General features: G+C 36.8%; 2 protein-coding genes across 5 annotated transcripts; one reads left to right on the top strand and one right to left on the bottom strand.

Moving 5' to 3' along the window:
• Positions 1-81: 81 nt before the first annotated feature.
• On the top strand, positions 82-2,805 carry LOC146678172 (uncharacterized). 2 transcript variants are annotated; one of them, XM_085413769.1, is made up of 4 exons: positions 82-181; positions 573-1,314; positions 1,613-1,831; positions 2,480-2,805. In XM_085413769.1, the coding sequence occupies exons 1-4, from the start codon at positions 85-87 to the stop codon at positions 2,676-2,678; spliced, it is 1,257 nt and encodes a 418-aa protein (XP_085269895.1). In that variant the 5' UTR covers positions 82-84; the 3' UTR covers positions 2,679-2,805. The 2 variants fall into 2 exon arrangements, with proteins under 2 accessions (XP_085269895.1, XP_085269967.1); XM_085413841.1 differs by having other exon boundaries at positions 1,236-1,314.
• Positions 2,806-3,088: 283 nt separating this feature from the next.
• LOC146678173 (G2/M phase-specific E3 ubiquitin-protein ligase-like) lies at positions 3,089-9,600 on the bottom strand. Of its 3 annotated transcripts, XM_085413511.1 has the most exons (14): positions 9,543-9,600; positions 9,030-9,222; positions 8,837-8,949; positions 7,974-8,283; positions 7,657-7,736; positions 7,438-7,493; positions 7,299-7,326; positions 7,192-7,211; positions 6,755-6,844; positions 6,348-6,658; positions 6,016-6,203; positions 5,506-5,678; positions 4,075-4,289; positions 3,090-3,567 (listed from the first exon to the last, which is right to left on the bottom strand). In XM_085413511.1, the coding sequence occupies exons 2-14, from the start codon at positions 9,220-9,222 to the stop codon at positions 3,332-3,334; spliced, it is 2,013 nt and encodes a 670-aa protein (XP_085269637.1). In that variant the 5' UTR covers positions 9,543-9,600; the 3' UTR covers positions 3,090-3,331. The 3 variants fall into 3 exon arrangements, with proteins under 3 accessions (XP_085269712.1, XP_085269637.1, XP_085269786.1); XM_085413660.1 differs by lacking the exon at positions 3,090-3,567 and having other exon boundaries at positions 4,157-4,289; positions 5,495-5,678; XM_085413586.1 differs by lacking the exons at positions 8,837-8,949; positions 9,030-9,222 and having other exon boundaries at positions 3,089-3,567; positions 9,543-9,597.
• Positions 9,601-12,872: the final 3,272 nt, after the last annotated feature.

Consider the following 12,872-nt stretch of genomic DNA (forward strand, 5'->3'; position numbering starts at 1 on the left):
GTATATACACTTTAGCTTAGGTCTGCCCTTTTCCGTTTTAATACTCCATTTTAAAAGAAAAATGCTGTTTGTTTCAGGGTAAGAATGTTTTGTCCATATTGTGGCCATAACGTGAGAGAAGTTGTCAAGTTCTGCGGTTCATGTGGCAAACATATTGAGTTTTTGGCGTTTGTCAACAACAGTAAGTATTTCACAAATAACATATATAAAAAAGGTTGTCTGAACCAGTTCACAAAGCTGCCATTTGGCTGTTTACAGTTTATTTACATTTGAATGCAGTCCTTATTTACTATATTATTTTTATGTTATATAAATTGCATACACATTATTTTGCAATCATTTAAACCAGTAAGGTATATATCTGTGAAGATTCTTAGTCGTCCAGGTTAGGGTTATAGTTGTAGACTTTATTTGTCTTGAATTTACTGAGGCCCAAAGAAGCAACATATTAATTTCGTTTAATAATGAGACAATACATTGGTTTTTAAATGTCATTGTTATTTAAAACTGCACATTTCTTGTCTGATGATCTATATTACCATTTCCCATCTTATTTTTTTTCTGTTTATAAGGATCAATTCAAGAAAACATTTCCATTGAAGACCTCATTCAGAAATATTTCAGAGACGGTTACTCCTATAATGAAACATTGGACATTTTGGCCTCAAAACATAAACAGAAGATCAGTCTGACCACACTTAAAAGTAGATTAAGAAGTTTATCACTGTCCCGCAAAAAACATTACTCAACTCAGGCCTTGATTTGTGCTGCAATAATAGAAGAGCTGAAGGGACCTGGTCAACATTATGGATACCGTTCAATGTGGCAGACACTGCGTCAGAAACACCATCTTTCTGTGAAAAGGCATGATGTAATGGTGATGATGGCAGAGCTCGACCCATCTGGAGTCCAAAAGCGCTCAAAGAAAAAGTTTTTACGAAGAGTTTACGATTCACCTGGACCAAACCACACTTGGCATGTTGATGGATATGACAAATTAAAGCCATATGGTTTGACTATCAGTGGTTGTATTGATGGCTATTCGCGGAAGATATTATGGTTGGTTTGCGGAGCAACTAACAGCAACCCAGAAGTCATAGCTCAACACTACGTTCAGTGTGCTTCAGAGTTTGGAGTCATACCAGTGCGACTTCGCACAGACTGCGGCACTGAAAATGGGACGATGGCAGCAATGCATTGTGCCTTACGGTCATCTCATCAGGATTTTTTTGCAGGAGCTGCCAGTCATATGTATGGATCTTCAATAACAAATCAAAGAATTGAAAGCTGGTGGTCGTACTTCAGAAAACAGCGGTAGGTTTTAAAATTTTTCAAGAAACAACTATATTAAGCAAATAAAAGTGTGGCTGTAATATATAGTCTGTGATGCAGAAGCCTTGATTTGTATTACACCACCTTTCCTTTATAGCTTCAATGTGTAGCCAAGTATAAGATAGAAAATTTAAACTGTCAATAAAGAAAGTGAGATGAATAGAAATCCAAAATGCACGCACTTTACATCAACTCAAGAAACAGTTTCATAAACGTAAGAAATAGTGAGGCTTTGAAGGATAGTGATTTTGAACTGATGGTATGTTTTTGTCTCTTCTAGAACACAGTTCTGGATGGACCTTTTGAGTGACATGAAGGAAATGCACCTCTTTAATGGTAGTCATGAACACATGTGCTTGGTGCGCTTCATTTTCATGGCTGTGCTTCAGAGGGATCTGGATGAATGCAAAAGAAAGTGGAACACGCACCTGATCCGTCCAGTTAGCCAGTCACGCTGTCCATCTGGTAAACCGGATGTGATGTATTACCTGCCTCATAGGTTTGTATCACTCTTGTCAATTTAAAATGTGAAAAATCAAAAGTCTGTAATTTAAGTAGAAATCACAAAAATGACATTTTTTTTAGCACCTTTTAATCTCTAAATGGTAAATGTCCTGTATTTGTATAGCGCTTTACTAGTCCCTAAGGACCCCAAAGCGCTTTACACAAACAGTCATCCACCCATTCACACACACATTCACACACTGGTGATGGCAAGCTACATTGTAGCCACAGTCACCCTGGGGCGCACTGATCTATGCACTTGATCATATAGTCTTCTTTTACTGTATGGTCATAAAAAACAGACACCACAGTGTTTGTACCACCCAAAATTTGGACTAAATAGGTCTACTTTTTTCACATGTTGATTCCAGTGCTAAAATTTATGAAAAGCCGTTTTATATTATCTCCTTAAATACATGACAAAAATCTGCCAATGTTTTCAGCAAGTCAATTGTTCAAGACAGGTAGTTACAGGAACTCTGACCACCTTCTAGTCTATTCAATGCCATAATACAGCCAGTGGTCTTAAGTAAAAGCATATGTTCACTTTAAGCATAATTCCCCCCCCCCCTACAGAGACAAGGATGTTGTAGCGTTTTCTTAGTATTTTAATAGTAAAAATTTTCCTTGTACAAACTTTTAGGTTTGGTGGACGCGACTGTGGCCTTGCAGTTGGACATCAAGAGCTGAGCCAGTTCAGGATGAGTTCAACTCCCGATTTCTGTGGAGACCCTCACCTACAGGAATATTTTGAAGGACTAAACAGTGGCTTCAGTTCATCACAGACATTGGAATCTTGTGTGGAGAACTACATCAGACTAAAAGGACTTGCTGGGTTGTAATGCCAAGGTTCCCACACATCCCAGAACTGTGGATTCCACTTTGTGGTTATAATAATGCACCACCTGCACTTTTGTTAAGGCAAAAAAAAAATGTTTTTTGCTTCAAGTAGATCACAATTATAGTTCATCAGTTTATAGTCACTTAAAAAAATAGCCTTTGTGTTTTTCCAAATAAGAATATCAGTTGTGACGATGAGATCAAATAAATTATTTATCCTAACAGATGATATTGTGAAGACTCTCTTAACCTCCACCTTAAATGCAAGACACGTGTTGGTATTATTAGCTTTATTAATACAGGTTGATATAAAATAAAGGAGTAAAAACACTCTAATTTAAGTAATAAGATTTATTGTTAACGTTAACAAGGCAAATTACACTTTGCACTGAAATAGAAATTGTGTAAAATGTACAATATCTATGAATATATCTTTTCTAAATGCTGGATAGTAGTAAAGGGAATTCTAAAGCTAAGGGTACTAAAAAGTAATCCTTTCAAATCACAGACATTTACTTTAGCATTGTAACTAAAACAAAGGCCTTGGCCCAACAGATATCTAGCCAATTTCTTTAAACAAACCTTTTTGTATAAGAACAAAAACACAGTTGAAATGAGGACTATATTACAGTGTGAGGATCAAACTGTAAGTCGATCAATACAGACCAAAACCAGGAGAGTTTAATATTCCAAAGTCCATATCATCCTGGAACTGCTTATATGACTGAGCCATTGGTATCACAATGGTGTTTGCACATGTTTTCCCAATTGGGAAACGTGATGCATCACCAAACAGCAATCTTGGTCTTGGTTCCATTCCAGCTGGTGGAATGCTGTTTAGGCCCGTGGCAAACATCAGGATGTCTTGTAGGGAGACTGCTGTTTTGGTATCTATAATTAAATAGAATGTAGCTAAAGATAATTCTTTATTTTATAATAATTCCAAATACAAAGCAGAATATCAGAAACTTGGATCCTCAAATGTTCCAAAGTGTTATGTTTTTACTGTTTTTCCAAGATTAATAGCACAAACACCCATACCAGTTCAATATAAAAAAATATATAAAACAGCAGCTCTGTGGTGACTTACTATTGCGGTACAATTTTTCCATTTTAAACAGAAACTGTAAAGGTGATAATTTGACTCTGTTATTATTGTTTTGTTCATGCTAGGTAGCTCCCCAATAGCCACTGCTGGCAGCACATTCATCCCCCAAGGGATGAGATTCAACTGCTAAAAGACAAAAAAAGTGCTTCTGTTCTATAGCAGAAATATCACCTGACAGTTTAAACTTAAAAAATATATATCATAAAAGTAATATTCATGAAAGAGCTGCTTTATTGGTTTTCACTGATCGTAGAAATTTGTTTGCAGTACAAGTTTTGTATTAAACAAACCTTCAGCGTCTATCAGATAGTCTCGCCAGAATCCAAGCACCCTGGTTTCTTCCTGCCGTCTTGAACTGCCAGGTTCGCTCAGGACCACAGCAAACATGTCCTCTAAAAAATCAGATGTCAGCGGCTCTGGTCTTGAGCACATGAAGGGTTGGAACAACAAAGGATGCTGCTGCAGGGCATGGATTACACCAAGTGTTGCGAGGCCATCCTTAAATCTATAAGGGGAAAATTGTCATCAGCACTACAATAAAAAAATGAAAAACACTTTTTGAATGTTTTATTTTAATTATTCCGAAAGCACAATGAATTTTACAGACTTTATTGATCCTAGGGGGAAATTAGATCTCAGCATTTAACCCATCACCCTTGGGGTGAGCAGTGAGTTAGTGCTGGCTGTCTTACTCAAGGACACACCTGGTGTGTGGGCTCTCATCGAACGTGCTACCTTCTGAATCCCAGTCTGATGTTTTATCCATTGCTCCACCATGCCACCTTCCGAATTTATATTTTACCATCTGCATTTCTATTCATCAGCAAGTGAATGTTGGAAACTGGAGCTTAAGTTACTTCAGCCACAATGTTGCAAATGCATTTTCAGTCAGTACAGTACTGTAACGATGGTTAAGTGTTACTGGACAGTGACATGTTGGTTTTCTCTGCACACTGTTGTTGTTCCTTTAAGATTCATGTTTGGTTGGGCTGCAGAAAGTAGTGAGGGTGGTGTACAGGAAGGGGTGGGGTGACCTGGTTGTTCTGTGTGTGTGCCAGGCTGAAGAGAGGTGTAGTTCGAGAGCGCTTCCCCCTGAGTTAACAACCCGCTGGCTTATGTGCCGAATAAACGGACAAACTGAGACCCCAACCGTCTGGTTCTTGTGAACGTTACAGTACGGTTTATTCTCAATAAAATCAATAATGTAAAAGATCAAACCACCTGCAAAGATCAAATTTGCACTGCATTTTTTTAAAGTACCTGCCTAAACATGGTCACTGGCTGAACTTGTGTTTGCAGCTTTATCCAGTTTTATGCGGGGACTGATAAGTAACAAGAATTCTAATAGAATAAGTGTTTAAAAGTTTGAAATTTGATCTCTGTCCTCGCAGCTTCACATGATTTTTTCCATACTGAGTAAAGCACATGCATGATAACTCAAAAACTTTTTGCAAACATTAGGCTCAAAGTATAATTAACCATGGAAACTATAAGTAAAAAGGGAAGATGCAAAACTGTAAAATTAAGCAGAAACATACATATTATTCGAAAAAAAAATTGGTCAAAAGAATAGGCGGCTTCTGTAGCTGTGGTTTGTTATCAATTCATTATAGTGTTGCTTATGGTTTAAAAAACAATTTTGTTAAAAAACTATTATTAAAATACTGTAGCTACATTGCCCCATTATTTAGTATCAGTCCAAATACTTACAAATATGTTACCTTTGGATTGAGAAGTGGTTGCGGTATATGATGTACCACTTAAGGTAGTCCTTAATGATGTTGCCTTTACCATCTAAAGAGTCCGGAAATACATAGCAGCCAGCTGTCTGCAATAAGCTGCAATGCATTTCAATGCACCCATGGAGTTCCTTCAGCGTTGCAGCATTGGATATCTAGTGTTTACATAATAAAAAAAAGAAAATTGCAGTATCACAAGGTTGTTGTCCATGACGTTCACATCAAAATCATTTTAAATATAATTACTAGTGCACTTCAATGTTTGGTCTATATTTTAAAGCATGTTATTCTGGTATTGTTTTCTACTCCTCTACTTAAAGTCAAACATTTATCTTTGTTCATAATTAACAAACATTGGTACACTTAGCATGTTGATTAAAATTACAACTACTATGGAGCACAGCGTTACAATCCAATGTGCAATTAACACATCAAGCTTTGTGATAACAAAGGAAATTGTAGTTTTACAATCGAATATTTAAATCAACATACTTCCAACAGAAAAGCTTTTGTAGCTTCATCAGTTACATCTTCAATCGTGACCTCCACCACATCAGACTTTGTTGTCCCAATCAGATGCTGGTAGAGTGTCTTGGAGAGGAAGGCAGGCCCTGGACCACCATGTACCAATGATGTGGCAATCATTCTGCCAGTAAGGAAATATTCATCCTCTCTTGCAGCTGGTAATGGATTTATTTAGTTAGTTATGCTAAAATAATGCTTTAAATTATATGCCTTTTTATTTTAATAAAAAATTAATCATCCAAGCTTAACTTCAGAATGTATTAATTTAATTTTATAGTCAGATGGTATAAATTTCTCACCAGCGCTGTCAAATGTAAGAAATTTGCTGTCCTCAGGTCCATCAAAGATTCGTCGCGATCTAAGGCATTTCATTAATAATGTCAAAAATTCACGTTTAGGACCACCATTATCCATTCCATCTTCACGCTGTCCTGCATCATCGCTGAACTTCACAAGTATATCATCAGTTGGGTTGTAAGACACACGTCTAAAGCCCCGAGCTGCTCCATCCCAAACATTTGCCCTGTTTATATTAAATCTGCTGACAGATGTTTTTATTGTCTTAGACGCCAGCTCTTCGAGTACTTCTGCAGCAGACAGGCCATTTGTACTAGAACATAAAAAAATTATTAAATATCACATAAAATGAGGATGTTATTACTCACTTTTATCATATTTACATTCTCACATTTAAATGTATACTTACCTTTGTGTTTCACTCTCATCCTTTTCGATGAGAACTTCTTTGTCTGAGTCACTATCAATTACAATCGGTGCATAAACACTTGTGTATGTGCTGCAATGAAAAACATTTAGTGGGCAAAGTAGAACATTTCTTAAAATCTAAAGTTAACTAATATTTTATTGGTCTAGTGCAGTGGTTCTTAACCTGGGTTCGATCGAACCCTAGGGGTTCGGTGAGTCGGTCTCAGGGGTTCGGCAGAGCCTCCACCATGACATGCACGGCTCATTTTGTGCACCAATAAAAACATATCTATGTCTTGAATTTGAATTTATTTTTTTTTCACTAAAGAGGGGTTCAGTGAATGCGCATATGAAACTGGTGGGGTTCGGTACCTCCAACAAGGTTAAGAACCACTGGTCTAGTGTGTCAATACACAAATTTCTGTGTCCAAAACATACCTGTAGCAGGGACCTTGAGTCTAAATATCAAAAATATATGAACAGTTAATATAATTTATGTTTGTAGCCTGTATGATAATTATTAATGACATTTTTCAGAGTCTTACTTCAGAAGAAGTTTGCAAGTTTGACCCCCTGTAAAGAATTTAAATAATTTCAGAATTTACAATATAATACACAAGAATGTATTTTGGCTCCACCCTATTCACGGTCGCCGCACTGTATTCTCCACAATACAAAACTTACCTATTTCTTGAAGGTGCTCTTTCCGGCGTGCTGTGATTATCTGGAAAATCCCATACCTGATAAGTAGTAAAATAAGATTAACAGCACTTTTTAAAACTTTAAACTTTTCTTGATTATATTGGTGTATACAAACACACACACACACACCCACCCACACACACACACACACACACACACACACACACACACAAAACACCGTTAAAAAAAAAAAAGACTAACCACAGTGTCCGACAGTGGGCTTTCTACTACTTTTACTTGAACTTCATTGTCCTCTTCAAATTCACACTCTGTGTTGCAATCTGCAAATATTCAATGATTCAAAAAATACAGTCTAATTTAAATATATGTATGTATTGAAAGGTATATCTAACAATTAGCAAACATATACAACACTTTGGCTATGCAGCACAAATTAAATATATTTAAAATCTGTGGCAAAATCATGTCACTCTCTGATTAACATTTTTTGGAAAAATCTTGAATTATTTTTAATATCTAAACTTTATGATTGTCACTGCTTTATCAAAATCACTTACCAGTATTAAAGAAGTCATCATGGTTACAAATGTAGAGAGTTACTCTTTGATAGGCCTTCCCTATGGCATCCTTGTATTTTTGGATGGTGAAAGGGGTGTTGGTTCCAGGAATTGTGCTAACTTCCCTTGCATCAGGGTATAGCAGTACATAGGGTCCATCGGCCATGGCCTGGTTAAAGTCCTTATGTTTTTTCACGCTGGCAGACAAGATTTGCTCAGTTGACCAGTGAGAATGAACATCAACCGGAAGTGACTTTCCTCGAACAGGTCTTATACCATCACTGGTCCTTCTCATGATGCCAATCTGTATCTAGAAATGAGATTAACAATAACATGTTTTTACATCTTTGTTCCTACATGGTCTTCCATTTTATTTCTGATCTGTAGTTGTGCTCCAGCTGTGCTATGACTCAAAAGACAACATTAGCGACTAAATATAGTTTTAACAGGGGGCATATATTATTGAAGGACTGTTGACCAAAGGCTGACAATTAAGAAATTCAGATCAGGTTAAAAATTGTAAGCCCTGTATCAGTGGTGAACTACAACCCCCAAGAGCGGCAACTAGATCGTTTCTAGTTTCTTCGACGTTCCCCGAGCAACACTAATGTCCAAGGTTGTGATTAGCTGAACACACCATATACAGGCAATGAACAGCAATCAGCCTGAAAGTAAATTAAACAGAGATAGTACGGGGGGGGTCCATAGCTGTAGAGGACATAGTTAGCCACCCTTGCAATATATACAGTTCCTTTCATATGCATATGGAAGTTTACAGTGATGCCTTGGCAGTGCTAAAGGTAATTTGGATTTTGTATTAGCAACAAAAGTGGTCAACTTCCACGTTCAAGTTTATGACATACCTTCACTGGTTTCTGTTCCTTCTGTTCCTGGTGTTTCTTTGAAAAAAATGCCTTTCTTTCCCTTTCTTTCACATCCCGAAATTTTATGAATGACTCCACTAATGATTTCCCAGCTATAAACAGAAAAAAAAAAGTTATAATTTTAGGGAAGGGACAGTTAACAAGATTTATTTAATACAAATATGTTTTTTACCCTGTGTAGACTGTATAGTTGTGCCAGTCAGGATGCTGGAACTGGTAGATGGAAGAGCTGCTGCCTCTTCACTAAGGGCAGGATTTCTCGACACAGTGCTGGTGATGTCCTTTAAAAACTTGATGTTTTTACCACATAGACTACAAAAGGCTGGACTGTCTGCCAAGAGGTGTCCACAGAAGGGACAGTACATCTGTAAAAATGACCCCATCAAATGTTTTACAAAATTAAGATTCACTACAACCCACAGAAAATACAAGTATTTCACATCTTACATTAAGACTCCTGAATGCACAGGAGATTACATATTTTATCTTAACTTTCATTATATATATGTATATAAAGTGCACAGCATGCTACTTTGGATGTTTAGCAAAGGACAGAAATCGCTAAAACATTACGTTTTCATACTTTTATCCATTTTTTAAAACCAGTTGTCTATGAGCAAAGCATAAACCAAGCGTTCATATTAATAAAAACAAACAATCAAACTAACAACAGTTTGCACATTACCTTTATTATGAGGCGTGGTGACTATCCTTGATGGTGTTTTCCGCTGGTATCCATCTCCATGTGTTTTCAACAAAATTGCCGTTTATTTTGCAAATCTAGCTCAACACTGCCCCTAGCGTCCTGGAGCACTTCCGTTGTGCTTTGGATTTTGCATGTGTTTTGTATTTTGCATGTGTTTTGTCTTTTGCATGTGTTTTGTATTTTGCATGTGTTTTCTCTTTTGCATGTGTTTTGGATTTTGTAAGTGTTTTGTATTTTTGCAAGTGTTTTGTATTTTGCATGTGTTTTGTATTTTGCATGTGTTTTGTCTTTTGCATGTGTTTTGTCTTTTGCATGTGTTTTGTATTTTGCATGTGTTTTGTCTTTTGCATGTGTTTTCTCTTTTGCATGTGTTTTCTCTTTTGCATGTGTTTTCTCTTTTGCATGTGTTTTGGATTTTGTAAGTGTTTTGTATTTTGCAAGTGTTTTGTATTTTGCATGTGTTTTGTATTTTGCATGTGTTTTGTCTTTTGCATGTGTTTTGTCTTTTGCATGTGTTTTGTATTTTGCATGTGTTTTGTATTTTGTATGTGTTTTGTCTTTTGCATGTGTTTTGTATTTTGCATGTGTTTTGTATTTTGTATGTGTTTTGTCTTTTGCATGTGTTTTGTATTTTGCATGTGTTTTGGATTTTGTAAGTGTTTTGTATTTTGCATGTGTTTTGTATTTTGTAAGTGTTTTGTATTTTGCATGTGTTTTGTATTTTGCATGTGTTTTGTATTTTGTAAGTGTTTTGTATTTTGCATGTGCTATGGGTTTTGCATGTGTTTTGTATTTTGCATGTGCTTTGGATTTTGCATGTGTTTTGTATTTTGTACGTGCTTTGTCTCTAGGGGCCACCGTACAATATAAATATCAATAAACAAACATGCAATATAAATATCACAATAAAATCATGCAAATAAAATCAACACTATGTACCAATACACAGATTGATAAAACATAAAAACATAAATTTCCACTGTATGACATATACATGTCATACAAACGTCCACCACAAGATGAGTATGGAGACCATGAATTATAAATAGAAGCAGACATGAAGATAGTGTTAAACCACCTGCTAGCCAATACGCCACATTGTATGCCATATCTTTTTATGAGGTATGAAGATTCATGTGCTTTTGTGCTGAAGGTTTTCTTCTGTTCTCAAACTGCTCTTCTCTAAGAGATCAGTCTGGGAGGAGTTCTTTTTTTCTCCAACTCTCTCCCCTCATGTATTGTGTATTTCATTGTTCTTCTCGTGCTGCCTCTTCTGAATTGTCTTCCCAATGTGATGTTTGTGCAATGTATGTATGGTCAGAAGGGGTCCAACTTCACTGGATGTAACATGCAGAGGTGGGACCAAGTCATTGTTTTGCAAGTCTCAAGTAAGTCTCAAGTCTTTATCCTCAAGTCTCAAGTCAAGTCTCAAGTAATGTCAGGCAAGTCAGAGTCGAGTCTCAAGTCACTGGTGTAAAAGTCCGAGTCAAGTCACAAGTCTGAAACTTTGAATTTCAAGTCCTTTCGAGTCTTTAAAAAAAAAAAAACGAAAAAATAATGTTGCAGTTATGCTAAATGTAAATATTAGACCATGTAATTTTAAAATCTGTGTTTTTCTCAACACATGACAAAATAGTGAACTTAGAAAATATACACAAATTGTGAAATTGCACCTCTTTAAAATGCAGCTCCAAGAATAATTTTCACCGACAGTTCTGAGATAAGCTGCATGTTATTCTTGGATGCGGTTGTAGGACCAGCTTTAAAATCGCATGACAAAAATATCATACACATTAAAAAAAACTGTATCACCAACGTAGCCTGGACAACATTTGCTAGTTAGATGAAGTCAGCTATCTCATCTTAGCATATTTATATGCATATTTATAATTATACGGTTCTTGGAGTGAGTGCATACACTCATGAAGTTTAGTAACTTCAGGTCACTGCAACAAGCCCAGGTACAGTTTACCGACGGATGGGTGCAGGACCTTGAAATGCACCGTGTAGAACGAAAGACCATCGTACGTATCATAAGTTTACCAGTCTCACAAATTGTCGTCATAAATACACATTCCTTAACCGTTTATTAATAGGACCTTTGAGCTCAACGGTAATTAATTAGTAGTGGAAATAATTTCTGGTAGCGTTACAGAAATGTAGCAGTGACAACAATATTGTATGCTGTAATCACCGCGCGGATAGGAGGCGGCTGGCTTGACCGCGGCTCACAAATGACGGCTCACTTTACCGCAGTCTGTAATCGCACTGGGCAATTAGTGATACAAAAAACCTGTTTTATCCTGTGAATAAAAGTATATGTTTTTGTCAATGTACCATAATAACAGAAGCGAAACGCAATATTGTGTCAGGACAATTCACTATTTATGCACAATAAATAAAGGAGCATAGCGCGACAATTTCTGTTCAGCGCCAGACTTGCTTGTAACCTATATCACTAATTATGTTATGAAAATGACGTATTAACTACTAAAAAACACTGACCTTCGTGTAAATGCTTGGAGCAGACTAACCTGTGAGCTGGAGGGTTCTGGGACGTTATATTTGGTCTTTGAATGGCTGCAATCCAGGCCATCCGTCGCGTCTTTGTTACTTCGGAAACATGGCTTGAACAATTTCTCTTCAACGACGTAATCCGATAACAACCGATCTCTTTACCCGTCGGCTTCCCGTGGCTGTCATGCGACCGGCTATTGCAGTTAATAATACAACGGCTTCTTGACATTTTTGTGTTTCTTTTTATCGCTGTATAACTGATTTTAATTGAAAGCCTGCGTGCGCTAGTACCGCTTGCCACGAGTTCCCAGAATCCTTTGCGGTTCTACCCGTGAATGACGTCACATTTTCAATCTCTATATAATATGCATGTTAAATTTTATATTTGGGGTAAAATATCAAGTCTTTTCAAGTAAACCGGTTCAAGTCCAATTCAAGTCCCAAGTCATTGGTGTAAAAGTCCAAGTCAAGTCACAAGTCTTAGAACATTTTTTCAAGTCAAGTCTAAAGTCATAAAATTAATGACTCGAGTCTGACTCGAGTCCAAGTCATGTGACTCGAGTCCACACCTCTGGTAACATGTACGTGTAACATTGCGGTGACAAATTAAGGCTCATCATCTAGAGTGCTAAATTGTCAGAAATGTAAGGTAGCTCAGTAAATGAACTTGTGCTCATTGCTCTGTATTATTTAAACATTCAGACCCCCAAAGGTCTTTTTAGTCATGTTTGTTTTGTCTGTGGTTCAACAGGTTTCTGTCTTCCTGTCTTCCATTTCTTACAACACATTCAC

Source organism: Rhamphochromis longiceps, linkage group LG1 (assembly GCF_057381845.1).
Source record: "Rhamphochromis longiceps isolate RC_006_pf linkage group LG1, R_longiceps_female_GT1.1, whole genome shotgun sequence".
Taxonomy (NCBI): domain Eukaryota; kingdom Metazoa; phylum Chordata; class Actinopteri; order Cichliformes; family Cichlidae; genus Rhamphochromis; species Rhamphochromis longiceps.